Consider the following 26,824-nt stretch of genomic DNA (forward strand, 5'->3'; position numbering starts at 1 on the left):
TGCTGAGGGCTGATTTGGTGCACATGGGACCCACGGTGACACTGCTGCATTGCTTTCACAGCTCTGGCTGGTGACTGCAGCTGCTTGCAGGTACTGATTAACCCTATGTGTATGCACTTTGGCAAATAGAGCAGGCAATAGAACTGCTCAAAGGGTTACTGGGTCCGCATGCAGGGATCAATAAAACACATGTGGGCAGATCGTGGGGCCTATCTTCCCTCCTCAGGTTCCCTCCATGGCCTCATTGTGCCAAGGGCAAGAATAACATCAGCAACACCCCATAAGCAGAGCTCCCTATGGCAGGCACAAGAACATCAAGCAGCAGTCTGGCAATGGAGAAGGAAGACTGCTCAAGTCAGCCATTGCTTGTTCTTCCTCCCCAGGCAGTAGAACAAGGGAAAAAGAAGGGATCTCTGTGAGAGCTTTTAAAGATGCTTTGTTATCCCATTCAGTATGGAGAGTGATATACCTGTTTGTTTGAGGGAAGTGTTTGTTATATTATGGATTTACATTATGTGTTTAAAAGCAATTTGCATAAAAATTAGTTCTGATTTATGTAATCTCCACTGAAGAATTTTTCCCCTTAATATATTAATGTGCTGCTACCTCTGTGCCATACAGCATAAGACCAAAGCTTCCAGCCAGATTCTGATCTTCATCTGGTGCACACACATGGGAGGACAATTTAGAAAGCCATCTGAAATGCATAAATTCTCTTCCTTCTTTCCTCTGTTTGGTCTGATTACCATGGCCTGCAATATAGGAGGAACAGTGGAATTCTGTGGCTGAGGAGTGGAGAGTGATATCTCAGCACGTGTGCTTGCTTTGGGATGCCAAAGGATGGCTGACTGATCCTTTGGAGTGTGAAGGTGTCAGGACAGAGCAAGAGGAGCGAAACCATTGCATTGAGAGCACAATGTGTAACTGGCAGTCTCTGGGAAAGATTCTCTGCCTGACCTGTACAAAAACGTAACTGACTGCTCCAATCCAACGGCCAGTTCATTGATTAAAAAGGCAAGTGGGCTCTTATCCAGTAGTGCACTAGCAAACAAACAGCTCAACTGAAAAACAAGGCTGCTTAACCATCTGAAAGAGCATGGAGCCATCACAGCTGCTGCAGAACCTGTCACAACTTGGCTGCCAAGAGGCCAGATGCTCACAGCAGAGGAATGTGTGTTTCACAAGCTGATACCTCTGCTTTCTGACACACAGGGACACGTCCGGAAAGGCAGGAGGGGAGCGTCAATTAGTCAGCTTCCCCATTAGGTGCCAGCCCTGCTGGAACCCCAACACCTGTAGCAACAGGCATTTTCATCAGAAATAGATTATGGAAATAACCTTCTCCTCTTAGTAAAGACCATTTTCAGTAGCCAGGGGGGGACCACTACCCGTATGTGAAGTTAAACCACATAGCTGAATTAATGATCTGATACATTGGAATCTAAATTTGCAGGGGCTTACCCATGTGATAAAGGATATACAAAAGCCCTTGAACGTACGTTGGTTTTGGGTCTGCTCCAGAAAGCACTAATGCCATTGATTTCAATTTACTCTGGATAAGGTCACTGGTGACTGAATCAATCTCATGATTCCAGAAACAAGAGGAAAGGCAAAGAAAGAATAATGGCTTAAATCAGGAAATTAATGAAATCCAGTCCTAGGTGCTTGTATTTAGTAATCACATTTAAAATGCTTCTGAGTTTCCTGGTAGTTAAAAATCCAGTTTCTGCCTCCTTCTTTCTGATTCAAGTGGCAACACTCAAAATAGACTTTGTAGGATTTGCTTAAAACTGTTTTACAATGAGATAGTTTATAGGGAGAGTCAATCACATCAATTTCACCTGCGAATAGAATACCTTTTTTTTTTTTTTTTTTTTTTTCTTCTGAAACATAAATTATGGCACAAAAAAAGATTCAGGAATAGATATCAAATCATTGTTACAGCTGGAAAAATAATATGCACTCATTTAAGTTCTCAACTCATCTAGAAAGGTTAGATGAGTTCTTTCATAGTTAGAGAGGACAAGCCAGGTATATAATGTGACATCCTTTGACCCCGGGTACAGCAGAACCTCAATTGGACACAATCATTGTTGCATCTTTTTCTCTGAAACAAAAATTCACAAGAGTGAGTGATCTATTGTTTGTTCCAGCAGCTGGGCAGATCCTCTCCTACCTCAGCTCTATGGCTCCATTGTGGTGAGGGAACTGGGAGCGCTTAGGATCCCGGCTGTTTGCTGATCTCATGCTGGGGGCAAGAGAACGTTGGCACTGAAGACAGCTTGGATTTGTACTAATATGAGACACTGAGGTTTTAACAGGTCATGTCATACTGAGATAGATGGATGGGCAAACTGTGTCTCTCTGTACTTAGATAAATCCATTCCATCTCACCTTAGTTGCCTGTCCATTTAAAATGGACTGGGTCAGTCCTTCAGTATGCATATCCCTGCTATGTATCAGTCTGAAAGCAACTGCTGTAGCTCATGGCTTCAATGCATTTGTCTTTTCAACCTGTAACTTGTCAAGGACAGGATTCTGCCTTGAATTTTGTTCTAACAAAAGCCATGGCATTCCTGCCAAAAATAAGTTGTATCTGCACAGCCACTGGCTATATCTTGTGATGACTTAGAATAGAAATTAGAAGGAATAAATGCACTTAGAGAGTGAGCTAATGGCCACTCCCTTAATAAGAGTTGTAATTTGAAGAATGCAGAATCTGTTTGTCCACCCTCATGGGAATTCTCGTCTTGGGAAGACTAACTTACTGGTTAAACCCACAAATCTAAGAAGTTGCTTCTTTGCACATTTATTTTTACATCAGTTCAGAAAGGGATTGAAATAGAATTTACTTTGGTGGAAGTCTCCAAAAAATTGGTTTCAGGCAATTGCTGTTGCAGGATCCTGTTCAGCTGGGTGTAGCTAGCTGGGAAATGCATGACCAGAAGGCTTAAAACATACAAAAATTTACTAAATAGCACAAATAGCGCCTGGGAACAGGCTCCAGTTTCTCTTAAGGTATGTCCTTTTTATTTCATGAAGCTTATGTTTTTTTCTGTTAAATCAGTGGTTTCCTGATTTATTGAATCTGTACTCTCTTCCTTTTTTTCTCTACATGCATGCCTGAATTAGCATCCTGCTGCAAACCAGTTTTGTTGTCAAGAGATCCGGAGTGGAATCTGCATTTCGCAGTTCCATAATGTTCATCAGTCCTTGGTATGAGATGGTGCACTGTAAATTTGCACCAAGTAAAAATGTAACCCATCTCCTAATCTCATGAATGGATTTGTTCCTGCTGGAATGAGCTGATCCATCCACTGAGCACTTGCAAAGCTGGGACTAATGCTGGATGTCTTGGAGCATATGTTATAGCATGTCATTGTTGATACTTACTGCTTCCATAGCCCACATCACCTTGAAAACATTCTGGGGACTTCTTTGATCAGAGCTCAGTGAGTAAAATGCACTCTTGTTGATCATGATGTAAGATGAAGCACAGCCCCATAAATACAACTCATGGTTCTTTGTGTGCTATGGGCTGGTTAGCCAATGGATATAGGGAGATTTACAACACAACTCCTTCAAAGGCACAGATCTAGGTTTGCTATGAAGCAGTTCAAACAGTCTTTATGGCAATAGTGTCCTGCTTCCACTCGGTGTGTGACCTGGGCAAATCAGGAATTCCATCATTAAGGCCACACAAATTACTTGATGACGCTCTTGTTGTAAAAGGCAAGATCTTCATCCAGTGCTAACTACATTATTCAGCTGTGTCCTTGCACCTAGCTTGATTTATATCAGCCCCAAGGTTCTTCTGCTCGCTGCAAACAGACAGAAATTTGGGTTGCTACTTCTCTTACGTGTAGCAATTGAGAACATCATAAAAACTTGGCTTCCACTCATCTCTGAGCTCAGGTTTCTGTTTTGTTGTGTGTGAAATGTGCAAGTCAGGTGTTTGGATGCAAGTGGTGAGGTGTTTCCAGTGCTGAAGCTCCTTGTGCAGAAGCACATGTAGATAAGAGAACTCCATCTGTCACAACCCTCGGTGCTGCCCTGCCTGTGTTTGAAGTTCTAACTTGAAAGGGCTGACTTCTGAAAACTGAGGCACAAACTGCCAGATCCCTCTTCCAGCAAGAGCTCAGTGCCAGAGGGTAGATTGGGACTACTCCTTGTACTGGTCCTTGAGCACTCACTGCACCTGGGCAAACTTCAACTCCAAACACCAAGTGGTCTTGGACCTCTAGCTCACAGGAGGAAAGGTCAGTGTTATGCCCTTATCACCATCTGAATAGCAATGTTTGGGGCTCTTTCCTTCTTTCTTATATTTTCATCTTTGGAAAGCAAGAGAGGTTTCTTCAGAACAATTGTAACTAATGTTGAACTCGCTTAAATCTTGTAAAAAAATGAAATCTGTAGTTCTATAACCTTTAATATTAGGAATTAATTAGGAATTAGGTGAAACTTTTATTTTGGCTCAATAAAAACCTGTGCTCTGTGCTTTAAGATGCATGCAGATTTACACCCCTAGTTACATATCTTTAAAATAAACAGAAGGATTAGGAGAATGGAAGGGAAAATTCTGAAAAAGGTGCTGCTGACACTTAATTTTTCTTTTTCTCCTTGCAAGCTTTGTATTTTGAGGCTGGTTAGGTTCTTAATTTTCTGCTTTCCCTGCAAATACTGTTTATTCATTCTAAGAAAACATCAGTTGGGTAAACAGAAGTATTTATGTGTATAGCACTGCAACTCCTACTAAGATGCAAATTGTGCTGCAGGGAAGATAGTTTGTGCTTTTCTTTCCTCTCCTCTTTTCTTTTTTGACAGTCAGTTAATAAAGACTCAACAATAAGCAGCTGCCTGTGATGTCATTTGGGACTTTGTCCACAGAGCTTGTATTTACAAGTACTGAGCAACTACATAGCAGCAGAAAGCCCAACTATCAGCAAACTTCATGTCTGCTGTTGCTGGAGGACTTCAGTAGTGCTCTGGATGGTGTAGAAAGCTAACTCTGTTCTTCAAACCACAGACTTTTAAAGCTTGGTAAATAAACACTGGATAAACTCAAGAGAATTTCTGGACTGCAAAGACTTACGGATCTGAGTTCTCCAGGGCTGGCATGTTTTGACTGAACTGCTGCAAGTAAGACTTTTGCTGTTTCAGTGTTTTTATCATCTCTGTAAAGCTTATTTTTTTTCTAGAAGTGTGTCAGCTTTGCTGTTTGTAGTTTTAACTTTAATTAAATGAGAAGCAAGTATGTAGTTGTTAGGAGTAATTGCAGCCATGCATCTGAGTGTTTCAGCAATAGAATAAAGGACAAATGGAAACTTGAATTTTGCTTTTGTTTGCCTGAGATTACACTGAAGTGACTCCTAATGTAATTGGTGAAACTTTTAGATTCTTCAAAATGGTGAGAATTGTCATTAATTGAAGAAAAAATAGTCTGTTTTTAAAAGATTGTTATCAGTTCATGGCATTTATTTTGAATAGTCATAGTTAATATGAATTTTTAATATAATTTCCTTATATGTTTTAATGCAGTTTCTTTTAAAATTCTTTTTCTTCTTATTCAGGCAGAGATTTAAGGCAAACCTTGGCTGTTTCTGGTCTTGTGCCCAGTTCAGGTTATAGAGATAGATAAGTTTGAAAGAAAGACTCATGCACTACTTTGAAATCTGGTGCTTTTTGGATTAAATGAATTTGTAATTATATGAGAAACAGTTTTGTTTTGTTTTTGAGTAATAATGTTAGAGTTCTATGTTAGAATCTTTAAACATCAGAGCAGAAACTCTACTACTTCTGCTCTGCTACATCAGAGCAGAAACTGCTGTGAGAAAACTTTATTTCTACACTGCCTGCTGTTTGAAGACAGAATTCTGTTTATAGCCACTTAAGTCATTTTCATGACATTTAGGTGAGATTGTCACTGTATTATTCCCATTTTACAGACATGGAAACTGACCCCTAGAAGTGATTTGTTAAAACTTGATATACACTCTTCAAATGCTGGTAACAAACTCCATCTCTCCTGCTTCTCATATCTGTCCTTCACCAGAAGCCCATTCAAATTATTACAGTTTCAGTTGTAGTGGCTCTTCCAGAGAGTAACCTGATCACAGTAACTGTATGAGGATCTCTCTTACTTCTTTTTACCTCTGTTTAATGATCTGTCTTTGTGGAGACAAAGCACATTTCTGAAGAATGAAATCAGGGCAAGTATATGAGGCTATGTCAGCACAAATCAGTCAAACAGGAATAGGAGGATTTTTTTAATTATTTTTTTAATTATTATTATTTTTTGCTTCTCCTGCTACTGACTTTATCTGTGAGGCCTCTCAGTATTACTTTGTACTAAGTTTTGGGTGGCTACAACTGCTGATGCCTCTCCCAAGTGACCTTGTTTCTGTAGCAGATCAAAACCTGTCTGTCTTTTCTTTTGATGTTTTAATGTGGCTTGGCATGTCAAGATGTTGTGTAACTTAGGACCCGTTGTTCTGTCTTTGGAATTGAAGCATATTCTTCTGGAAGAAAAAATAGCCCTTAATTAACTCTGCATTTACGCCTCGCCATGAAAATGGTAAAGGCTTTGGGGGCTTTAAATGGGGGCCTGAGAGCATAGATGTTTTTTTTCTTTGTGTGTTCACCATCCTCCTTCAGAAATAGTATAAGCAAGGTTTATACGTTTTTTAAAAGACCTTTCTGTAGCTCAGGAGCTTCCACTGAGTTTAGAAGTGAAAAACAGGTATCATGAGGGAGCCTTTTGCTGGGGGAAAGCAAAGGCTGAAGGCTGGATGTTCTGATCCCTGTGCTGACTGTGTGGACCAGTCCTTCCTTCCTTCTGTCAGTCTGTGGTCAGCAATGATGATCTGCTGCTGCACACTAATAAGTGTATTTACATTTGCAAAGATCAGGTATTGTGTTGGCAAATGCCTACAAAACTTTTGAAACAAAGTGAGATTAAAACAATAATCAGTGTCCTCTTACCTTTCCCACTTACGTTAATTTTACATGCAAGCCCTAATCATACAAATGTGAATCTTACTCCTGATTTAAGAAAAGTTCACAGGCTTTTCTGCTCTGATTCTTGTGTGTAAAATGAGTTGTGTATAAGTGTTTTGAAGCTTAGATTTAAACAAGTAGAAATCCTGCTGCACTAAATGCAAAGTGGGTGCGTACAGTTCCACTTCAGTCAAGAGCAAACCTTCAGCTAATTACTTTAAGAGCAGGAGCGGACTCTCAAAACTCAACGATCTTGGGGCCATTTGATTTTCATTTTTCTTTTTTACATTTTCTTTCTCACATTTACATTTTCTTTCCCATATTTCTTTGTATCAAATTAGGCTACAAAGGAAGCTCTGTTTTCAGTAAAGCAATCCCTTGTTTGGATTTTTGCTACAGGCCTGAGCCTAAGGATACCGTACATGATCTGATAACATTCTGGGATGGCATTAAAGGGGACAATTGCCAGCAGACTGTCAATTCTTCAGGCTTTCTTGCCATTTGAAAAGAAGCAGAATGAGAGCAGAGTCCTGCCTGTCATCCCCTGACAAGCAGGACTGAGGCTGGGATAAAAGCCATGGAACAAAGGTGCCAAAGGGAAGCTGAACTGAGGAGCTCAGCATGGCTCAATGGGGCCAAGCACAAGGAGGTGCTCTGTGGCTCCTGCATATGATCAGCTCCCAGCAGCATGGGAGTTATAATAAGAAAAATCCACACCAAAGTTGTTACTACACCTTTGATATTTTACCATCTAAAATGTGGTTTTATTACTAAAATCAGATACATGGACCATGTAAATAGAACACATTTACACTTGTAGGCACTATTCTGTACTATCTAATGACTTCTCATATACCATGCAGGATTGCATTAGGTGTTCTCTAATGGTTGCACAAATTTGTCATGATGCTTTTGGAGATGAAAATTTTGATAACTATTATCTGCAAAATGCTTCTAACGCTTGTAGGATTCCATTGACTGGCACCAGGTGACTCACAGGGATGGGGTTTGTGCTACAGTAGTGGGCTCTGGGAGCTGGCAGCACTGCTGTCTGTGGGCTATGAATGACACAGATCCTGAAAAACAGCATGGATTATAAGACAGTGGATAAAAACGATATTGCTGAAAAATGGACTGTTGATACTGACACAAAGCAAGAACAAAGGCCTTTGTTAAACCACGTGTTTGAAAAGCTCTCCACAAGACAACACTGTTTGTTTCCCAGAGCCAAACCAGCCTTGGATGGTGCCCATACAATAGGTCTGTGCAGAACCAAATGTGTGTCGTAAATTCTGTTCTTTGACAGTGCTAATTGATAATTATAATTCATCGTTATCTAAATTGTTATATTCAACAGTTTACTGTATCCTTTTGTTTCTTTGTTCCTCAGACATAATGCAAATAGGAAGAGTTAATTACCGCAGTCAGCAAGAGGCGGGTCTCATTGTCTGCCTCACTTTGATTGAAGCTGGTTGATTCACCACTGTGGATTTTCAGTAATGATGGAGGGAGAAAAAGAAGCAGGAGTTATTCTGTAGTGAATTTGCTTTTTGGTGGTAGTTGCCATTTGTATTTTGAATACTCTTCTTTTTGCAGATGGGCTCTATCATGCTTGCTTTGCCTGTACTAAGTACTAATGATGCAAACAAAAATCATGTGTGTGATCCAATCCTGTTTGGAGTAGATGGTACTTCTTGAGGAGTACAGCACAACTTGACACGCAAATAAGAGGCTTGATTTGCTTCTAAAATGATTTACTGGACCAGCCTCTTGGCTTTTTCTCCAGTGCCCTGGTGATGGCCAGAGCTGCATCTGCTGGGTAAAAGAAGCAAGTACTCTTGGCTGGGGTGCTTGAGAGCAGATTAAACGATGGCTTAATTTCTATGAATTCTTCACACTCTGCTCTACACGGCTGTTTTCTAAAACATGGTGTAACTTTGCTGTAAAATGATCTTTTTAGCCTCTCAGCTCACTGGGTCTGATAAAATGGTTCACAGTGATAAGATTTTGGGGGGTTATTTTGCCAGCAGAGGGCCATGTTAAACTGAATAAAAAAACTCCCTCTTAGTCTCACATTTTCAGTGAGTAACAACTTAAAGCATATGATTGTTTTCAAGGGCAAAATGAGTAAATAATTGGATTTTTTAGAAGCTACCAAATGATTAATTATTTAAAATAAGAATCACTTCATTTTACAGAGTTCTGTGTCAGTCTAATTAGATTGAATTCTGGTGTTTAAAATACATAATATCTACCTGTTTATTCTAAACTGTTCAAGGTTGATAGATACAGCACTAATAAGTTATTAAGCTGACGTGATAAACAGCAGCAGCAGCAGCATGTGCTTCTGCTATAATGACACAGATGAGAAAAGAATTGTTTTTCAGAGGTACAATCACGTTTGTTTTTGATGTGGCCTCTAAACTAGCAGTTATTATTCAGCCTTGAGTGCTGCAGGAGTTGACCTTTGGCAAAATATTTTGTTATCCTCAATCTTTTATACAGGCCTTTTGTGAACTCTGCACAGCTCTCATTTTGCTGATTGCATTTAAAGTCATTTATTGCACAGTGTTTGCCCTTCTAGCAGATGTTAAAGGATTCCCTGCCTGCCCCCTTAAAGGCTACTCCTCCGCAGCATCTAATTATAGCCTACACAAAAGATTAACAGATGTTATAATTGTCTTTACTCATTGATTAAATAGTTTCTGCATGACTTGCTCTCCCTTTTCCCTCACTGCTGATTTGTGAGGTCTTCCTGGATAAGTCTCATGCATCTGCAATGTGTTAACCATGACCATCTTCACAGCTTGTGACTTTTTTTCTGGTTCAGTTTGAGGAGGTTAAATGTGTTCTTCTGGACAGTACAACAGAAATATATTAAAATGGGTGTGTGAACACTCGCTTTAATTACACATTTCTGTTTTCCTCCTCCTTTTAACCATTCCTTCTGAGACTTATGTGAAAAGCAGACTAGTTATAATGAATATAAATTGACGGGTAGAGGTTAAGCTGCTGAGATTTGTTTAGCAGTATGTTTGTGTCTGAATTTCAGTTGCCACTTGCAGAGGAAATGAGTGGCTGAGAAAAACAATTTAGGGAGAAAATTACTAGCTGGAGAAATTTTCTGGAGGACTTTTCAATAGGTATCCAGTAAGACTGTTAGAAAACTTTGGTTTCTTTTTCTTACAAAATTAAGCTTACCAATTCTTGAGCTATCCAATGTCTATGCTGTTCCAACCCTGAGATGAAGGTTCTGCTGTCGGGTGGGTCCATAGTTCTTTCCCTACAAAGTGATGGTGACCAGCATAGCAACTGCTGTTTTATGTTCTTTTAAATCTTTTAACATCTTGAACTAGGTCAGAACAATGTTTCTACTCAGAGAAATTAAACATCTTGTACATTATTGTGCTTACACATCCTTTCCTGTTGGTTGGATTTCATGTAACATTTTCCTTAGTTCTTACATTGACCCAGATGTGAGCCATTGGCAAATCCACAAAGGTTCCTGTGACAGTCTCTCACCATCCCCCAGCTCTGTGGAGCTGCATCTGTCATTTGGCCTCAGCCTGAAGCTCCACCTCACTTAGCTCAGAGTTAAGCGAAGTCAGTGGAGGTCACTATGTCATGCTTTCTGACAAAACCTCTGCTTGAAGCTAAAGAAGACTAACAGGTTAAAGGTTTGAGGTTTGAATTACAGGCTTGGTTATTCAAAAGCCAAAAATTATTGCACTGCTTATGCTTCACTTCCTACCAATATATAAAACTGTTGCTTTGATTGCTAGTCAGAGAAACCACCTTGCATTGAGACTGGGCAAATATTCTTCTGCCAAGATCCTCTTTTTGTTTTTTGCCACAAAGATTTTTCCTGCTCTGTGTAGATATCTGGGCGTTTTGACCATTTAATTAATGATTAATTAATCAATTAATGCAGATTCCTGGATATCTGATCTATCCTGTGCCATTATGCTTTGTTGATAGTATGGAAATGTAATCTCTTCACTGTGAATGCTGTTCTTAGCACTGGCTATGAAGTCACGCGATGTAACCTATAGGGCTTTTATCAGTTTTTAAACTTGATCTCATACTTACAATTAATGGGTTTTATTAGGCTGAATAATAATCTTTGCAGTGCAGAAGAGCATTTGTCCATGGTTTCAAAACTGCTCTAGAAACAGAGGTACTTTGTTTGTCAGATTAACAAAGAACACTTTATCCTTCTTGTTTTTAAATGACATATCAGAGCTGAATGATTCCCACTTATGAGCTGGGGGGAGCAGATTATAGAGTCAATGTAAGAAAATTCCAGAGTGCCAACTGTGCCTGCAAAGTGTATTTTAATAATATAGACACCTGTCCACTACCAAGCTACAACATTTCATAGAGATCACGAGCAGCCAGCTGATGAAAGTGACGTTTATGCAGTACCAACCCTGTATGGATTTGAGACACTGATTAATATGGACTTGAGATGCTGATCCAGAGGTCAAAGGCTAAAGTCCCATTTAATAATAATCAGCAAAATATGGAGATTGAATAAATCTGGAGCTAGGTACTAGGTGATATTTGCTGTTACACATAAGAAACATTTAGAAATGAATGACTTACTGAAAGTTCAGCTAAATCATCAAAGATTTTTAACATCTATTGCTGGCTGTTGCTGCAGGAAAATTTTAAGGTGAAATCTGGCCTAACATTTTAATAAACAGTTCTCTGTTGTGTCACTGGATGTTAACCCTAACATTTGAAACTGAGACCTTCATCTTTATCTTAAAATCGCACAAATAAATGAAAGACGGTACCAGATGAACTGAAGAGTAAACAGTTGAACAATCTAAAAAGTCTTGGACTAGCCATTCTCCTTGTCTCTCTGCTTGAAAATCTGTAGACTTCTTTTATATTTAATTACGTGCCTTTACTAAAACTAATAACTTCCTTCCCTTAAGCTCCAATACTGTCATGATGTTATTGATTGGAAATACATTATGATGTTCATAGGAAATAATTTCTGTCATTTATATTTACCAGTCTTTAATCAAGTGAATTGGTTTTCTTCTTGATTACCACAAAAATCTTCTCTTGCAAGAAAAAGCTTTAAAGAGACATTGATGAGAATTTACTGACTAGATTATGGCTTTTGTCACAGACCTGAGAGGGGAGTGGATCATAAGGTGACCAAACATGATGATGCAGATGCAGGCATGTACCAAGAATTCTAGCCAGTGTTTTCCTTGATTTTACTGATAGGTTCTGTCTTGATAGTAAAGCACAGGAAGACCCAATCTCACCCTCTGGCTACTATAGTGGAAGAAAGCTTTCATTACTTGTTTCAAATATTACTCTCTCCCCAGACTCCAGGTTTGCATCCTGCACATTATAAGAAGATTATGAGCTTGAGTCCCTAGATCCATCTGTAGAAGGCAGGGTCCTTCTGCTCCCATCTGAGACAAGGTGGTTTGCTTATGGATGAAGAGGGGCAGAGGTTAAGCTCTAACTCAGAAGGCCCTCACCCAAAAAGAGATGAAGAATGTAACCCTTCTCTGTAGGTTTAGGACACAACCTTTGGGCAGCAAATTGGTATCCCATGATACCAACCCAAACCACCCACTCAAGAGCTGGATTTCAACTTAAAATGTAAGTCAATGATTAGTACTTATCTGAAATGAACCAAATGTGTTTTGTTTCCTCATTGCCTAAGTTGTATGCTGTTTCCCATAGAAAGCAGTTAAAAAACCAACATGCTTAACAACATGCTTAAAAGCTTATACATAGTCTTAAAATGCACTTTGAAATTGGAAGTGCTTCATTTAAAGCATGCAAATATATTAAGTCCTTCTGCTTTTTCAGTAAAAATGCTTTGTTTTTTCCCAGTCAAAATACAGTAGAAGAAATATTTTTGAATAACTTCTGTTATTCCAAAACTAGAATGCATAAACTGTAATCTTAAAAGATTTATCTAAACCTGAATGCCATTACTTCCAAGAAATAACCTGGAGAAAACAATCCTGTTTGAGTTGTTATCGTGAATTCTACAAGAAAAAGTGGAAGAATGATTCCACCAAACTTGTTATCACAAAAAAAAATATTATTCAGATTTTCCTGAATAATGAACTTCTGAAACATTAATAGTTTGTTGTGGGTTTTGTGTGTGTGTGTGTGTGTGTGTCACTTCTGGTAGCTTAATGATTTTTACTTTGCATTTTAAACAGGCAAGCACTTGAGAGAGAGAAATACTAGAGTGTTTTAATAGTATGCTTCCTCTGTTTCCAATATTTTCTGGATATTGCTGTATCCATAATCCGAATGTGTTGGATTATTGTCTGTGATGGCAGACTAAATGTTCTTTCCTATTTCACTTAGTAGAACTGAGTGCAGCTGAGTTAAAGATTGGTAGGATGGCATAAAACATAGGGGAGTTATAAACCTTTTAAGTAGGAAATTCATGAATGTTTTTTAATTTACATTTTTATTAAGTTTCTGGCAGTCAGACTTCACACTGAGAAAGTGAAGTAAGCACTGCAGGCAACTGACTGAACAGGGGAAGGATGGAGTTGCTTCATTTTTTTTTTTTCCTTTTCCACTCTGATCGTCACAAATATGGATTAAGAACTGCAATGTATTGACTCTGAGAAGGAATGGAAAGAGAATTTTTTTTGCCCACCAGGATCTTCAGGCAACTCATTCATGGACAGCACCCTCACTTTCAATAAATTTTATTGTCCTGTATCCTGCCTTATTTTTTTATATGACAAGTGTTCCTCTGTTTCTCTGGGAATCAGTCTCTATTGGATTTCACTTTAAGTAATTTCTTCAGATACTCAACATCATTTCCCATTCTTTATTTTTTTTCAGCCTATTGTCAATAACTTAATCAATTCCTCACTATTTTTGGTGTTAGTGTATCTCCTTCAAACTTGTGTAGATGGTCATTCCTTCCAATCTTCATCTCCTCTTGGCATTGTTTGAAACTACTATGAACAGATTTGTTAATCGTTCTCCCACCAAATCAATACCTTAATTGTCTTCACTGCTGTTATCTGAATTCCATCAAGTTTGTCTATATTCTTTTGGTTCAGAACTAAATTTAGTGTTTGAGATGAGATCTCTCTAAAGTTGCAGAGGAAAAAGTTGAAGGACTGTACAGCATGCCGATACTGTTCAGTACTTTGTCACTGTCTGAGGATATATGGATGAGGACAGAACATCTTTCATTTTGAACATTTTCACAATAGTTTTCCTGGCCATAAGCTGAAAATGAAGCTTAATCAATGTGTATCTGTGCCTTTTAATTTTACAGTCTTGATGTCCTACATGCTTCGTTGTGTAAAAAGAATAAAAGGAGTTTGAATTGGCTGGACAAATCTCTGCAATTTTCCTTGATGTGTGCTCGATAACTTATAGGAAAAACATCCCATTGCAAAAATGAGTTATTCCCTGTCCCGTGCCCACTGCACTATCAACTCTTTCAGAGGTTCAGGTGGGAGAGGGAGGATTAGCACAAAAAGCCTATGATTTTTAGTGGTCCCTCTGGGATAAAATTAGGACAGATGGGCAGGCAGAAGAGATGCGGGCTGCAATGCATCTGTTTAAGAGAAAAAGGGTCTTTAAGCATATTTCAAAAGCTTCCTATTGTAGTTTTCTTGTAGCTGAGATCTTTATGAGTAGGTTTGAAACTTGGGTTGTCTTCAGAAATAACTTGGTTTAAAATAATGAAGGAAAAATGTGAAGGAAACGCAAATGGAGTGGTATATATAGGAATCTTGACCATATACTTTAAACTCTTCCTTCTATTTTATTATCCATTAGAACAATTCAGATATTGCATTCAATTGCATGTATTTTTCTGAACCTTGCAGCATATTATGTGAACACAAATGAATTTCAGTTCTTTATCGTCATTGGCCTCCTAAACCAGATACCACTTCCTCTCCTCTCGTTAAGATTTGTAATTCAACTAAATGAGATTCCCATTTGGCTTTCTGACACCCAGCCAGCCATGGCACTTCGGGAATTTGGGAAACAAACATGAGACTGAAATATCTTCTTCATAGCCAGTGACGATGCCTTCGTCCCATGTCACTGATAGCATTAGACAAAGTGTGACAAGATGTTTCTTGTCAGAAAAATATTTCTGAGGGTTTTCTCCAAGAGATTCTTGGGCAGCTCAGTCATGTTAGAAACAGATTTTTTTTTAAAATGGATGTAATCACAGAATAGTGCTCTCTCCTGTTCTTGGCCTGATGAGAGAATGGATGATTTCCATTCTGCATGAACTCTATGTGATCAGTCCAGGCAAGTTTGGCCCTAAGAAGAATAATTGTGTAGCAGAATGCAAATGGCATCTTTGAGATCCTTCGAAGTTTGGGTAGGGAAAAAGTACTTTTTCTATATACATAACTCAAAAAGGGGAGAATTTCAAATTTGTAAAGGAGTGACTTGTATTGGAGGTTGTTAATGCTGATGGTAAATGCCATTGTAGTCCATTACTTTCCAGGTAAACAAATCCTAGAGAGAGGACTTAGAAGCCTGTGCTTGGCAGACTTGTCTTTTACAATGAAAATGTAGAATGTCATTTTTCATTTCATTTCTTAAAAAAGTAGGAAAATGGTTGTGACTTTATCCTCAGTTGCCCATTTCTGACCATTAAATATGATGTACCAGGTTCAGAATACTTGTTCTATCAATTCCAAACTTGTTATTGAAAATCTTTTAAACAAATTTTACTCAAATGCTGTGATTTCCCCACCTGATCCCTGATGCATTTAAGTATCACATTCTAAGACCTTCCCCTTAGTCTTCAGCATGAAAATGTTTATAAAATATTTTTCCACGGGAAACAACTAGCTGTGATAATGGCACACTAAGTTAGATGAATTGCTTCCAGCATTTCATATTTACCAGCCTTAAAGCACAAAATTCTAGAGGTATCTTTATTGGGATATGGAAGAGACACAGTCTCCACATAACTCTTTGGGTGTATGAATAACAACAGTTCAACAAATCTGGCTGCAGTTCACAAGGGAGACAAATCTACATTGAAGCCTACAGAGGTATCTGTCACTGTAGCTGTCTGCAAAGCATGCCTTCTGCAGATTAACAGCTCAAGTTACAAAACATTGCTGGAAGAGATTCAATGTCTGAAGGAATCCATTATTAAAATGTAACAACTAATATTATATAATTTATAATAGTATATCATAATAAATGATAAATCACAATGAGTGATTAGATCACACACAAAATAGAAGCTTTAGGTCTAATAATTTCTTCAGTCTGAATAGTCTCAGTATTGGATATCCCTTTCTTGGCTCTAGGACTTAGAACACTCAGAAGGGTTTGAGTTCAGCACAGAAACCAAGGATATACAATCATTGTTGTCATAATCTATTTTTTATTGATGATAACACTGTAATAAATCCCATTTTCCCCCATTCTTACCCATTGCTGTCCTGACAACAGATTCATGGTTTCTGTCTGCTTATCTTTTGTCATTTTTTTTCTCAATAATTTTATTGCATGATATGAATTCTTCATATGTTCCATAAAAGCAAACAAGGGAGGAAGGTAGTCCTTTGACCTTTCCAACATTCTTTGCTGTAATTTACTGGTGGTTTTTCTCCTCCCTGTATCATGGCCCATGGAACTCTGTGATAAAAATGGACAGCCAGTGCAAACACAAAATGCTGAAAAGGTTAAAGCTTTGATTATGTTAGTCTATAAATGTTCATAGTCGTTTTTGTTGCCAGAAAGAAAATGAGAGCTGAAAATGGCAATGGATGAATCATGCTTATTACAGAACACGGAAATGATATCAGTTCAACCTGTTCTTTTTAATGCTGAAAGAACGTAATCTTGTGCCCTCTCATTTTATGTCACTGCAACCCACCTTATCCTCTTAAATGAATGCATGCATCCATTTAATTAACCTGGTGTGATTTGAGATATAAATCTTTTAAATGCTTCCTATGCAATTTATCTTAACAGCTGTCAGAGTAATAACATCTTTAATGCCGTATTCTTTATTTTCTGATTTACTGAAATTCCTGGTATTGTTCTGAGTACACTGATAGGTTTGCTAGATTTAAACTGCTAATCTTTACTTGTTTAAATCCTAGAGACAATGCTGTAGAAAGCTTTACTGGGTGTTTAATTTTCCAAATAAATGGAAGATTATCTTGCATGAAAAACGCATAAATGTATATTGAAGTCTGTAGTTCAAACAGGTTCAAATTTAAAATTCATTAGCTAAGATGCTTTGTTTTAAATGCTATATTTTTAGAATATCTTGATCTGAGATTGTTTGTTGCTGGCATTAAAAAATTGCTTTAGACTATCCTGCTTGCTCAACCAGCTCCCTTTCAGGAGCTGGAATAAGGGCAAGAGGGATCCATATCCTTTGGCTATTATCAACCCTCAGTTTCTTTGTAGACTACCATGCATTTTGTACAAAAATTACATGATTTCTTGTCTTGTTTTGGCCCTTCTCCTACTTGCTTGGTGCTGTTTTGTCTTGGCATTATGGTTGACTAATGGAAAGTTTTCAACCTTACAGATTGTGACTGGTCTACATGCTGTCTGTATATTTCCAGAGGACTAGGAAAGAGTCTTTTTCTATCTGGATATTTTCAGACTGACTTGACATATTTTAACATAACTTTCGGAACCTGACCAGGATATCTGAGTCTATAGGCTGAATGGTACAGCAGTGCCGTACTTGCTGCCTTGCAATTCCCATAGCATTCTACTTATCTAAGCATTTTAGATACTTGCATTGGAATTTTTTTAATTTAATTAACTCATTAATGCTGGCACATGGCACATTCTCCTTCCCTCTCTGTAAAAATGCATCTTGCTTATCTAAATAGCAACCTAATCCAGTGGGTGTGGATGTACAACGCATACATCAGCTCTAACAAACTGCTGACCAGTCTGAGCAAATACCTGACTGGTTTGAGCATTAGATAGGCAGGCTGTGTACATGGCATTGCTACGAAATTCACTGTGGGCAAAATAAAATAAATTAGCTAAGTCCCATATTGCATAAATGCAGATGTTGCTGTAGTTTTCTCTTTCCCAAGTGTTGAAGTTTGAAATGTCAGCTCGTAAGAGAACACTGGAATTATTTTTTCCACTTCATCACTTAAACTCATGGCCAGGCTGAATACCTTGACGGAGAGAGATAGGGGTGTGGTAATGAAACCATTTTCATGGCTCACTTTTAATCACTAGGCAGAATTTTCTCATCTCGTGAGAAGATGGAGTTTTCTGCTCTTACTCCTCTGGTAATTTTAGCTCTCTGCCATTTAAAAAAGAACAAGAAATACTCAAAAACCTTGTACAAAACTAGCATTTTAGATTGCCCTAAGCCTGAGAAAATAAATGTAATTATTTTATGAGTGAAAAATTTTTGAACTGTTGAGTACACATCAGCTTCATAATCCTGAATTCTTTTTCATTCCAATTTTGAGAAAGCCCTGGCAAGCTTTACTGTCCTTACTTCTATTGCTTCTCCTACAAAGTTCCCCAAAAAGCAAGCGTACAGACACCAGTGTTAGCATCAGAGTTGGCACAAAAAAAACAACCAGCTGGACAGTGAAAGACACAATTCAATTCATTTAGATTCTCAGGAAACTGAATCACTCTAGAGACTGATAATGAGAAACAAAATCTTTCACCTTTAGGTCGTCTGTTCATTCTAGCTAGCATTTGCATTGATGAAAATTTCTGCTTTCTCATAGCTGCTTCCTGACCTATACTAGCAATCTTATTTTCATTTTCCCTTCATTGCTAAAGGATAGTACCTGTTCTGGTTATTCCATTTCAGTTTTAAAGGATGGCTGTTGAACGGGTGCAACTGTCCAAGTAGCAAAAAGGCCTTAAAAGTGATCATTGTGTAACTTTGGCCTCATTCTGTTACTGACTGACAGCTTGATATCTGCAAAACAAAGCCTGTCCTCTAGTTAACACTCAGTGACAAACAGACTGCTGAATATGTGTTACCATCCTACAGGTGTTTTGCTTTCTTGCAGTGCTAAGGTATGTTTAGCAGAGACTGGGGAGGCTGCATTAGATCTACAATGGATTTAATGAAAGGATGTTCGTTTCCAGAGCTGTCATTTTTGTCACCTGTCATAACTGCTACATTTATACTAATTTGTGAGACATAAAAATAAATACAGTCCATTTTCAGATATGGAAAAGATTTACTGTGTGCTGGTTCCCAGCTGGTATATGTTGGCATAGCTCTGTTGAAATGTAGCTGCAGTTTTAAACTGCATGAAAATATCTTGGATGCTTATCTAAGGGATGTAATGTTACCCGTTTTCATCAGCTAAAGCAATATACATCAATCATACTTTGTTACTGCCAGAAATGAAGAAAGTATTCAAATCCAAGAAATTTCTTGCACAGATTATTGAGAGTGCTTTTCTGTGTTAATCACACTATTGCTCCAGGGCATAGTTTTAGAGCCATCTCCCAGAGTAATGAACATTCCTGTATTGAGTAGTAAAATGACTGCACTTTAAGATATGTAATGAAGCTGATGCCTCTGGCTTGCTGACTGTGTGAGCCAAGAGGGTATACCATATTGATGCAAGATACCACTTAGGTCTTCCCCTGAGACTTTTTGCCATATATACATAAAACTTTCTTCTCTGAGCTCAATGCAAAACAGAAGACAGTAGGCAAACATCTGAGACCTGCATTCTCATAGACTGATCCCCATGTACCTCTTCAGGAAACAGGCATAATTGCTGAGTGCCTTCAGTGCCTCCTCCAATGTGATCAGCATGGATAAACTCTGTAGTCCTGTAGAGAAGAGTACTATAGTGGGAAAGTTTACTGCAGCACAGCATTGTCCCCTCCAAAGATTTAGCCACACAAGAATGCAGTATCAGTGAAGGCATCATAAATCAGAAGTGAGTTTGCAACCTAGTTCACACTTCAGCCAAGCCAAATGGGGTCAACAGGGTCTGAATGCTGATCACTGGGTTCTCCGCTGTTGTTGTCTCATTGTCTGAGAGATATCAACAAGCAAATTGGTCAAGGAAGGCTGATATATTTCTACAGCCTGTTATCGTGGTAACACAAAAATTGTGTTTTTGATAGTTGGATAAACTGGTTCTAAGTGATTTTACATTTCAAAACTTTTCCATCCAGATGGCTATTCTCCACTGCTGAGCTTCCTGGGAGATGTATTACCTCCATTTTGAATTATTTTTTATCTCTGGGCTGGTCTCAGAGGAAGACAGATTTAGCTAGGGGGGTCATTTTTCTCTGTGACAAGAAGTTTGCTGCCCAAAAATGGCCATACTGAGATGGAAACTTGTTCTGTTTTTGTTAAGTACTTCACTCTGATGATTAAGTTCTTAAAAGACTTCCCAAAATCTTTTACTTTGAGGCACCAGCATATGTTGATACAGGTAATGTATTGTATTATCTCATCTGATAATTACCTTTGATTCAGAACTTTAGGTGGGTTCAGTGTTAAGTTGTTAGCTTTTCAGGAGAGATCCTTGACAGCCTGCTCATGATAAAATGCACAGAGGTTTGAGCGGTGCAAGGTGGAAGGAGTGCAATCTGCAGCTCTCAGTTGGCTTCACCATTGCCTGAGTAGGTAGGTGTGCTACACCAGGTAGAGCAATGTGAGGAGACAGTAAATTCACAGCTTGAAGTGCCCAAGACAGCGTAGCATATAAACTATAGCAATAATTAGCAATAATCCTTCCTCCTTTTACTTCTGAACAAGGATTTAGGGTGATTTTGCCAAATACCTGCAAACAGGCACTTCAGGGACTTGCATCAAATCCTTGCCCTTCTGCTGGGATAATTGGCTCTGACTGTAGCTGTCACTGGCTCACTCTCAGTGATGCTCTGCTCACTGATCAACAGATTCTCTCAGTGGAGGTCATGCTCTCCAGGCATGACGAATGCAGAGAAAAATGATACAGAGATTATGTTAAGCTCTTTCTTTTGCTAATTTCTGGCATAATTGCATGAACAGCATAAGACTTTGCTTGTGTGTTTGTTAAAATGCATTGAAGTATTTCTTCTGAGATGTGTTAGCTAATCAGGAAGGAATGGTAATTGTGTGACAGCATGCCATTGTTCTTCCTTATTAGCTGAATTAAACAGCATATGTAGCTTGAGGGGCAGTACTGCAGAAGGGAAGCAGGGATTTACAGGTAAAGCTGGAAAAAAAAACATGCAAGGAAAGAATGCTCACAGTGAAATAACAAATTTTCCTTCTATAATGTAGACAAATTCTCATAGCATACGTTGTTTAAATGAATGTATATAGAGGCTAATTTTTATCCATTTTGGAGAAAAAGGGGTGTATTCTGTTCTTGAATAAATGTAAACAAGAAATAACAAGTGTAAGATTAGAGACCAGGTGCTGTTTCTTGGAACACTGAATTTAGGACTGGATCGCTTGCTGGCTGTACCAGTTATGGTTTCCTTGTGGGAATTGTTTTTATGAGAACAGTCCTGGTTGTGATGTCTGCATTGTGCCTGATTGTCTGAATTTGCATGCTTCTGAGAGTCCTCTGGATTCCAGCTGGCTTCTGAGACATACCTGGGGTATCATGATCTCCTTGCAGGTAACCAGCACTTTGCCAGTGTACCAATCCCACTCCCTCCTGACAGAGCATTCAGGTGCATTTTTGGGTGGATTTGTCTGCATGGTGTTACCACAGTGGCAGATGGGATCACTCATGGATGTGCGTGAGAAGTCAAGGCTACACACAGCCATGTAACACATCTGGAGGGCAAATGCAAGGCTTCTCTTGGAAGTGCCAGCTGTGCTACCCTGCAGCCAAACTCAACCTAGTGCAGTCACCTGGCTGCTTGTAAATGAAGATGCTGTTCACACTGAGTAAAAGGGATAAGAAGCAGATGGATCTGTATTTTTTGTCTTATTTTTTCAGTCAAACACAATTAATTACTGTAGGGCTCACATTAAATAGTGGTGTATGAGTATTGCAATCTGGCTAGAATTATATTCTTGAATAGGCTTTCCTCTCAAGTCTTGACTCAAAGAAGTGGACAAAATCTTGTGGTGCAAACTCTTAGTCTCTAGGGAGATATCCCAAGATAAGAGATGTGAGATGTTCTCTGATACAGGAAATACAGTCACTATGAAAAATGAGAGAAAATTGCTGAATTTGGTTCTGCATTCATGGATATACCTGCCTGGTTTAATGTAAGCTAGATTCTTAGTTCTGTTACTTCGCTATTGTTTTCTTTAAATCCTGAATAACTTCATTACCTTTGCCCACATTTCTGAATCACACACAATGTAACATTAAAATAGAAGCTAAAACTTTCAAGTATGTAAATCACCAGAAACACTTAAGAAAAGAGAGAGTTGGTAGTACTTGTAAGGTGTGCCTTGATTTTAGCAGAAATCATCAGGCAGGAATAAACAAGTCCTACAAATCAGTAAGACTGTTTCCCTTTGTGCTTTACTGGGTGAAGTTCCCTGGCCATTCTGCACAGGCAGGGGTACTATCTGATTAGCACAACTGAATCTTTGACCTTAAAAATGCAAGAAAAGTGCTGAGGGCATTAGTCTCTCATTAAGGATAATGGGAGTTCAAAACTTTTAGAACTTCTCAGGCTTAGGTCCAAACTTTGTACATCACAGTAGCAGCACAGATGTGCCGACAGGCAGAGCTTACTGAGGAGTGCAATTAATGTGAAATGAACTGTTTCCATCCGCCCCCTTCTCTCCGGCCCCAGGTACTTCTTTGCTTCCATGACTCCATTTCCCATCCCAGTCAAAGAGACTATTAGAACATGTGGCATATTGATAAAGAAAGTAGTAGCAGGTTTTCTTTTTTCCTTTTTTAATTTGTCTTTGAGGAATGACCCAAACATATTGGTGATATTTCTTTCTGGAGAATTTAGCTTTTCTGGCACAGTAAATTTGTTCCTGGAACACAGCCTACTATGGACACAAATTCATTAGCTGCTGGGTTATTACAAAGTTAATGATGAAAGACAGAAACTATTAAGTAGGATATTGAAATGTGCATTTAATTTTTTATTTTATTTTTATTTTTTTGCAGTGATACTGGAAACAGTCTGACACTTCTGGTAGATCAAAAGGAAAACTAATAACCTCAACTATGGAGAGAAAAAGACTACTACAGAAAAGGGAAATTGGGAAAAGACTTTCTCTGGACAGCAGCCTTGTGGTAAGAATTAATATTTACTGAATTTACTTAATATCTCTTCTGTCATAAAGATATAATTGTTAAGAAGGAATACTCATCATGTACATTTTAATGGTGTTTATCTGTTCATCAGAGTTTCACAACCTTTTCTGATTTTTAAGATTCTCCAGAGCAAAAAAACTGGAGGAATTTTACAGAATCTTAAATAGAAACATTGCGTCATCATGTGGAAGTCTGTCCCTGAGTTCAGTGGATTTACACAAGCAAAGAATCCAGAGAAACATACCAAATTTATAATTAAAATTTTACCTCAGCCTTTATAGGGTCACTCTGCATTGCTTTATACAGTATGAGGGCTGAAGCTAGCTGTGGTCTTCTAATCAGAAATGCTTGTTTTACTACAGAGTATACTACGAAAAATTTGCTCACCATAGTGAATGTAAAAAATACTCTAATATCTCCTGAAAAAGAAAAATGAAGGCCACATGCTGTGAAGTAATTGTTTTTGCTGTATATAGGATCTGACTTATTGAGATTGCACTCTATATTTAGGTAATATTTTCAAGTGTTAACTGAGATTAACAAGTTTTTATAGCTGTCCTGTGGATCCATAACTGGAAAAGGCTCACAGATGTTGAAGAGTTGTGTGAGAACATAACCGTCCCAATGTCAAATACTCAGCGTGCTCTTGTAACTATCAGTGGAACAAATAGTGTCATAAGCAAAGCTGAGTGCACTTGTGCCTTCTCTTTGGCTTCAGTACAGGTTGTCATCTGAGGAAGAAATTTGCTCCTGGCTTTTGGTAATAGAGTTGCCTTTTTAAATTTAAATTCACATAACTGAATGGATGCTCAGAAGTGCTGGCAGCAGGTGGGTTTGGCGCTGGTAGCAGCAGGAGCCACATACAGTTTCTAGGGGTTACAGTTTGTCTCCTCATACCAAGGCCACAAAATTTAAAGCTTTTTTCAATGAACTGCACTTCTTCAGTCAAAAATAATGAACCAAATTATTCATGAAACAATGCTTGATTAAATGAAGAAAATAATTGGTAATAGGGAATAATCAAGAACTCTTTTCCCAGACTGTATCAGCTGTCATTTGAAGCCCTTGTTTCTGATTAAATCTCATGTGTAAGTTCCTCACCTCTCAGAATATTGCTTAAACATGGTTAGTGACAGTCATCCCTGCCTGCAACACAGGGCAGAATGGCCTTGACAAAGCTAAGTCTGAGGCTCCTCTCCTGCCTCACTTCCACTGTGCCTTGCTTTGGCATTTGCTCCCCAAGAAAGATAACAGAGACATTCAATAAAATAATAGGATTTCTTCTGTCCCATCTCTTTTCTCTGACATCTGTATCCCCGCTCTTTTTCTGCTGTGTACCAGGGGCAGCAGAGCACTCCTTCCTTCTGCAGGTTGTGAAGTCGTTTCTTCTCTTCCTCAGATCTAGTCTCCCGAGGTGCAGTTCTCACCCGTGGCATTTGGTCAAGTAAATAAACACACAGAGAGTGCTTCAAAAGTGGTTTGTCCTTTTTCTCAGTTTTGAAATGGAGCAGTTTCCTATAATGATGAGTTACATCCTGTGATTTTGCAAAAAAACTAGTGAGAGAATAAAAAAAAAGCAGTGAGAAGCAGTGAGTTCTCCCTAACACACACAGATAACTGAAGAACCTAATGACAATCTGTCTAAGCTCCTTTCTGCTCAAGCCTTGTGACTGAGGGCACTGATGGAGGGTGGGAGCCTTCTTCAGACTGTTCAGCCTGCAATGAAATCTGTGCTCTCAGCTTGCCCACACTCAGCTATGAGAAGCACTTCAAGCTTCCAGCACTATTAAAATTATTTTGGTTTTCTTCTAGCTTGTGGGCAGAGAAGGTAGACTTACAAAGAACTCACAATTCTATCAAATACACTCTGAGTCAGAGTAAAATTTATCAGGCATTGTGTGCTCAGAAGTATGTTTATTCCCAGGGCCATCCTCTGTTATGAGTTCGAGGCTTATTAGCCCTGTGAAACAGACTCTGACATAAATCCTGCAGTTAAAACGTACTGCTGTGGTCCAAACACAGGGCATGAACTATCAATATTTACATGGACGAAAGAAAAACACTTATGAAAACTCAGTACTGCAAGCTAACAGAAATGTTACCAACTGTGAATTTTGCACAAAGATGATGCTTAGTATGGCAAATCAGTACTGTTTTTACTGGTGTAATGGACTAGATCTAGCCTATGCTTTATGCATTAGGATGGAAATTTTCCTTTCTCTCAGGTGACAGCATAGTTTGTTCTGGGATGGGAACATGAAACTAGGTAATTCTGGCTTCTAAACCCATTTATTGCTAATTTGGTCTCAACTTTCAGACGAGTTAGTGCACCATGCATAATTCTTACATGTTCCTGTCAGTTTTGACAGTGTCACAAGGAATATTGTGTGTAGCTCTTTAGGTAAAAAAGTGCTTTGGATAATAATGTATTGTCTGCATGTTGAAATGCTCCTTGTAGAGGAGGAACCAAAACTGTGGAACTAAAAGAAAGCAGTGCTTTCTCCCTGCTCTTCAGCAGGTGGTAAGCAGGGCAGGAGGCTGCATACAGATAAAAACCAGCCTTCAGGCATTGGCTGTTGGTCAGTGCATTTATGCCAGTAAATGCCAGCTGAAGATGCCTGTGGTTAGCTTGTGATGCTGCTCAGGTAATGAAGGAAACGTGTGAAGGAAAGATGAAGGGAGTAATATTTTGCAATGTGTTTTGAACATATAAAACTATCATACCATCAGGATGACACACTTCTGTTTTTACAGTGGCTTCTTCCACCCGTGACAGCTAGAGGTTATGCTTTTCTGTATAGCTTCTCAGTGCATCTTTGCATTTTCAGTACTTGTGTAATACAGGTCAGTAAAAATGTTGTACTGAATGGAACACGTGTAACTAGGCTAAAGAGTGTCATCTGTAAATTTAAACAGAAACATGTGAGCAATGTTCACTGTTAACTGCCAGGTATTATTTCTTAACGAAGCAGGAGGGACATTTCAGGGAGTGCCTTCAGCAGCCTGTTAGTAAATCACACATGTCCTGTGACTCCATTAAATTCAAGTTGGCAAAATGAAGCAATTTGTGTTCTTCTCATTTTCCCTAACTTCTTTATTGTTACTTTCATATCACATGTCCCTCTTTATTACCTCTGTATCCACTGTGTTGCCACATTCCATCCAAGCCCACATCTCGTTCTTCTCATGTCTCTCCCCAAAGGTATTTTGTTTAACCTCTCAGGCATTCAGGGCTGGACACTTTTCTTGGAAAATCTGTCTCTGAATTGCTTGAGAACAACAGCTTGTCCTTGTTTGGTGAAGTCTTCCAGCATTATTTTATCTTTGAAAGAATTCTGATTTCTATGTGTTTAAAGGAAACATATTTCTGCTTTTGTTCTCTGGACTATGAGTTACAAATAGGCGTTTCTGATAACATTCCTCACCCTGCTTGGCAGGGTGTAGTCTTCTTCTGGAATCCTTTTTCCATTATCTAATCTACAAATATTATGTAGAGATATTTAAAACCAAAAAAGTTCCTTTATCTATTGGATTCTGAATGTATAGACTACGAACATAGAATTTCATTAATTTGAATGAAGGAGGAGAAGAGGAAAGAGATACTTCTA

General features: G+C 38.6%; 1 protein-coding gene across 1 annotated transcript in view; it reads left to right on the plus strand.

Moving 5' to 3' along the window:
• NCKAP5 (NCK associated protein 5) overlaps positions 1–26,824 on the plus strand; it is a 442,999-nt gene that overhangs the window by 97,221 nt on the left and 318,954 nt on the right. The window contains exon 3 of the mRNA XM_090143560.1: positions 23,067–23,195. Coding sequence (XP_089999686.1) covers positions 23,127–23,195 — 69 coding nt within the window. The 5' untranslated portion in view covers positions 23,067–23,126. The remainder of the gene's footprint in view (positions 1–23,066; positions 23,196–26,824) is intronic.

The sequence above is a fragment of the Phasianus colchicus genome, chromosome 7 (assembly GCF_987193195.1).
Source record: "Phasianus colchicus chromosome 7, bPhaCol1.hap1.1, whole genome shotgun sequence".
Taxonomy (NCBI): domain Eukaryota; kingdom Metazoa; phylum Chordata; class Aves; order Galliformes; family Phasianidae; genus Phasianus; species Phasianus colchicus.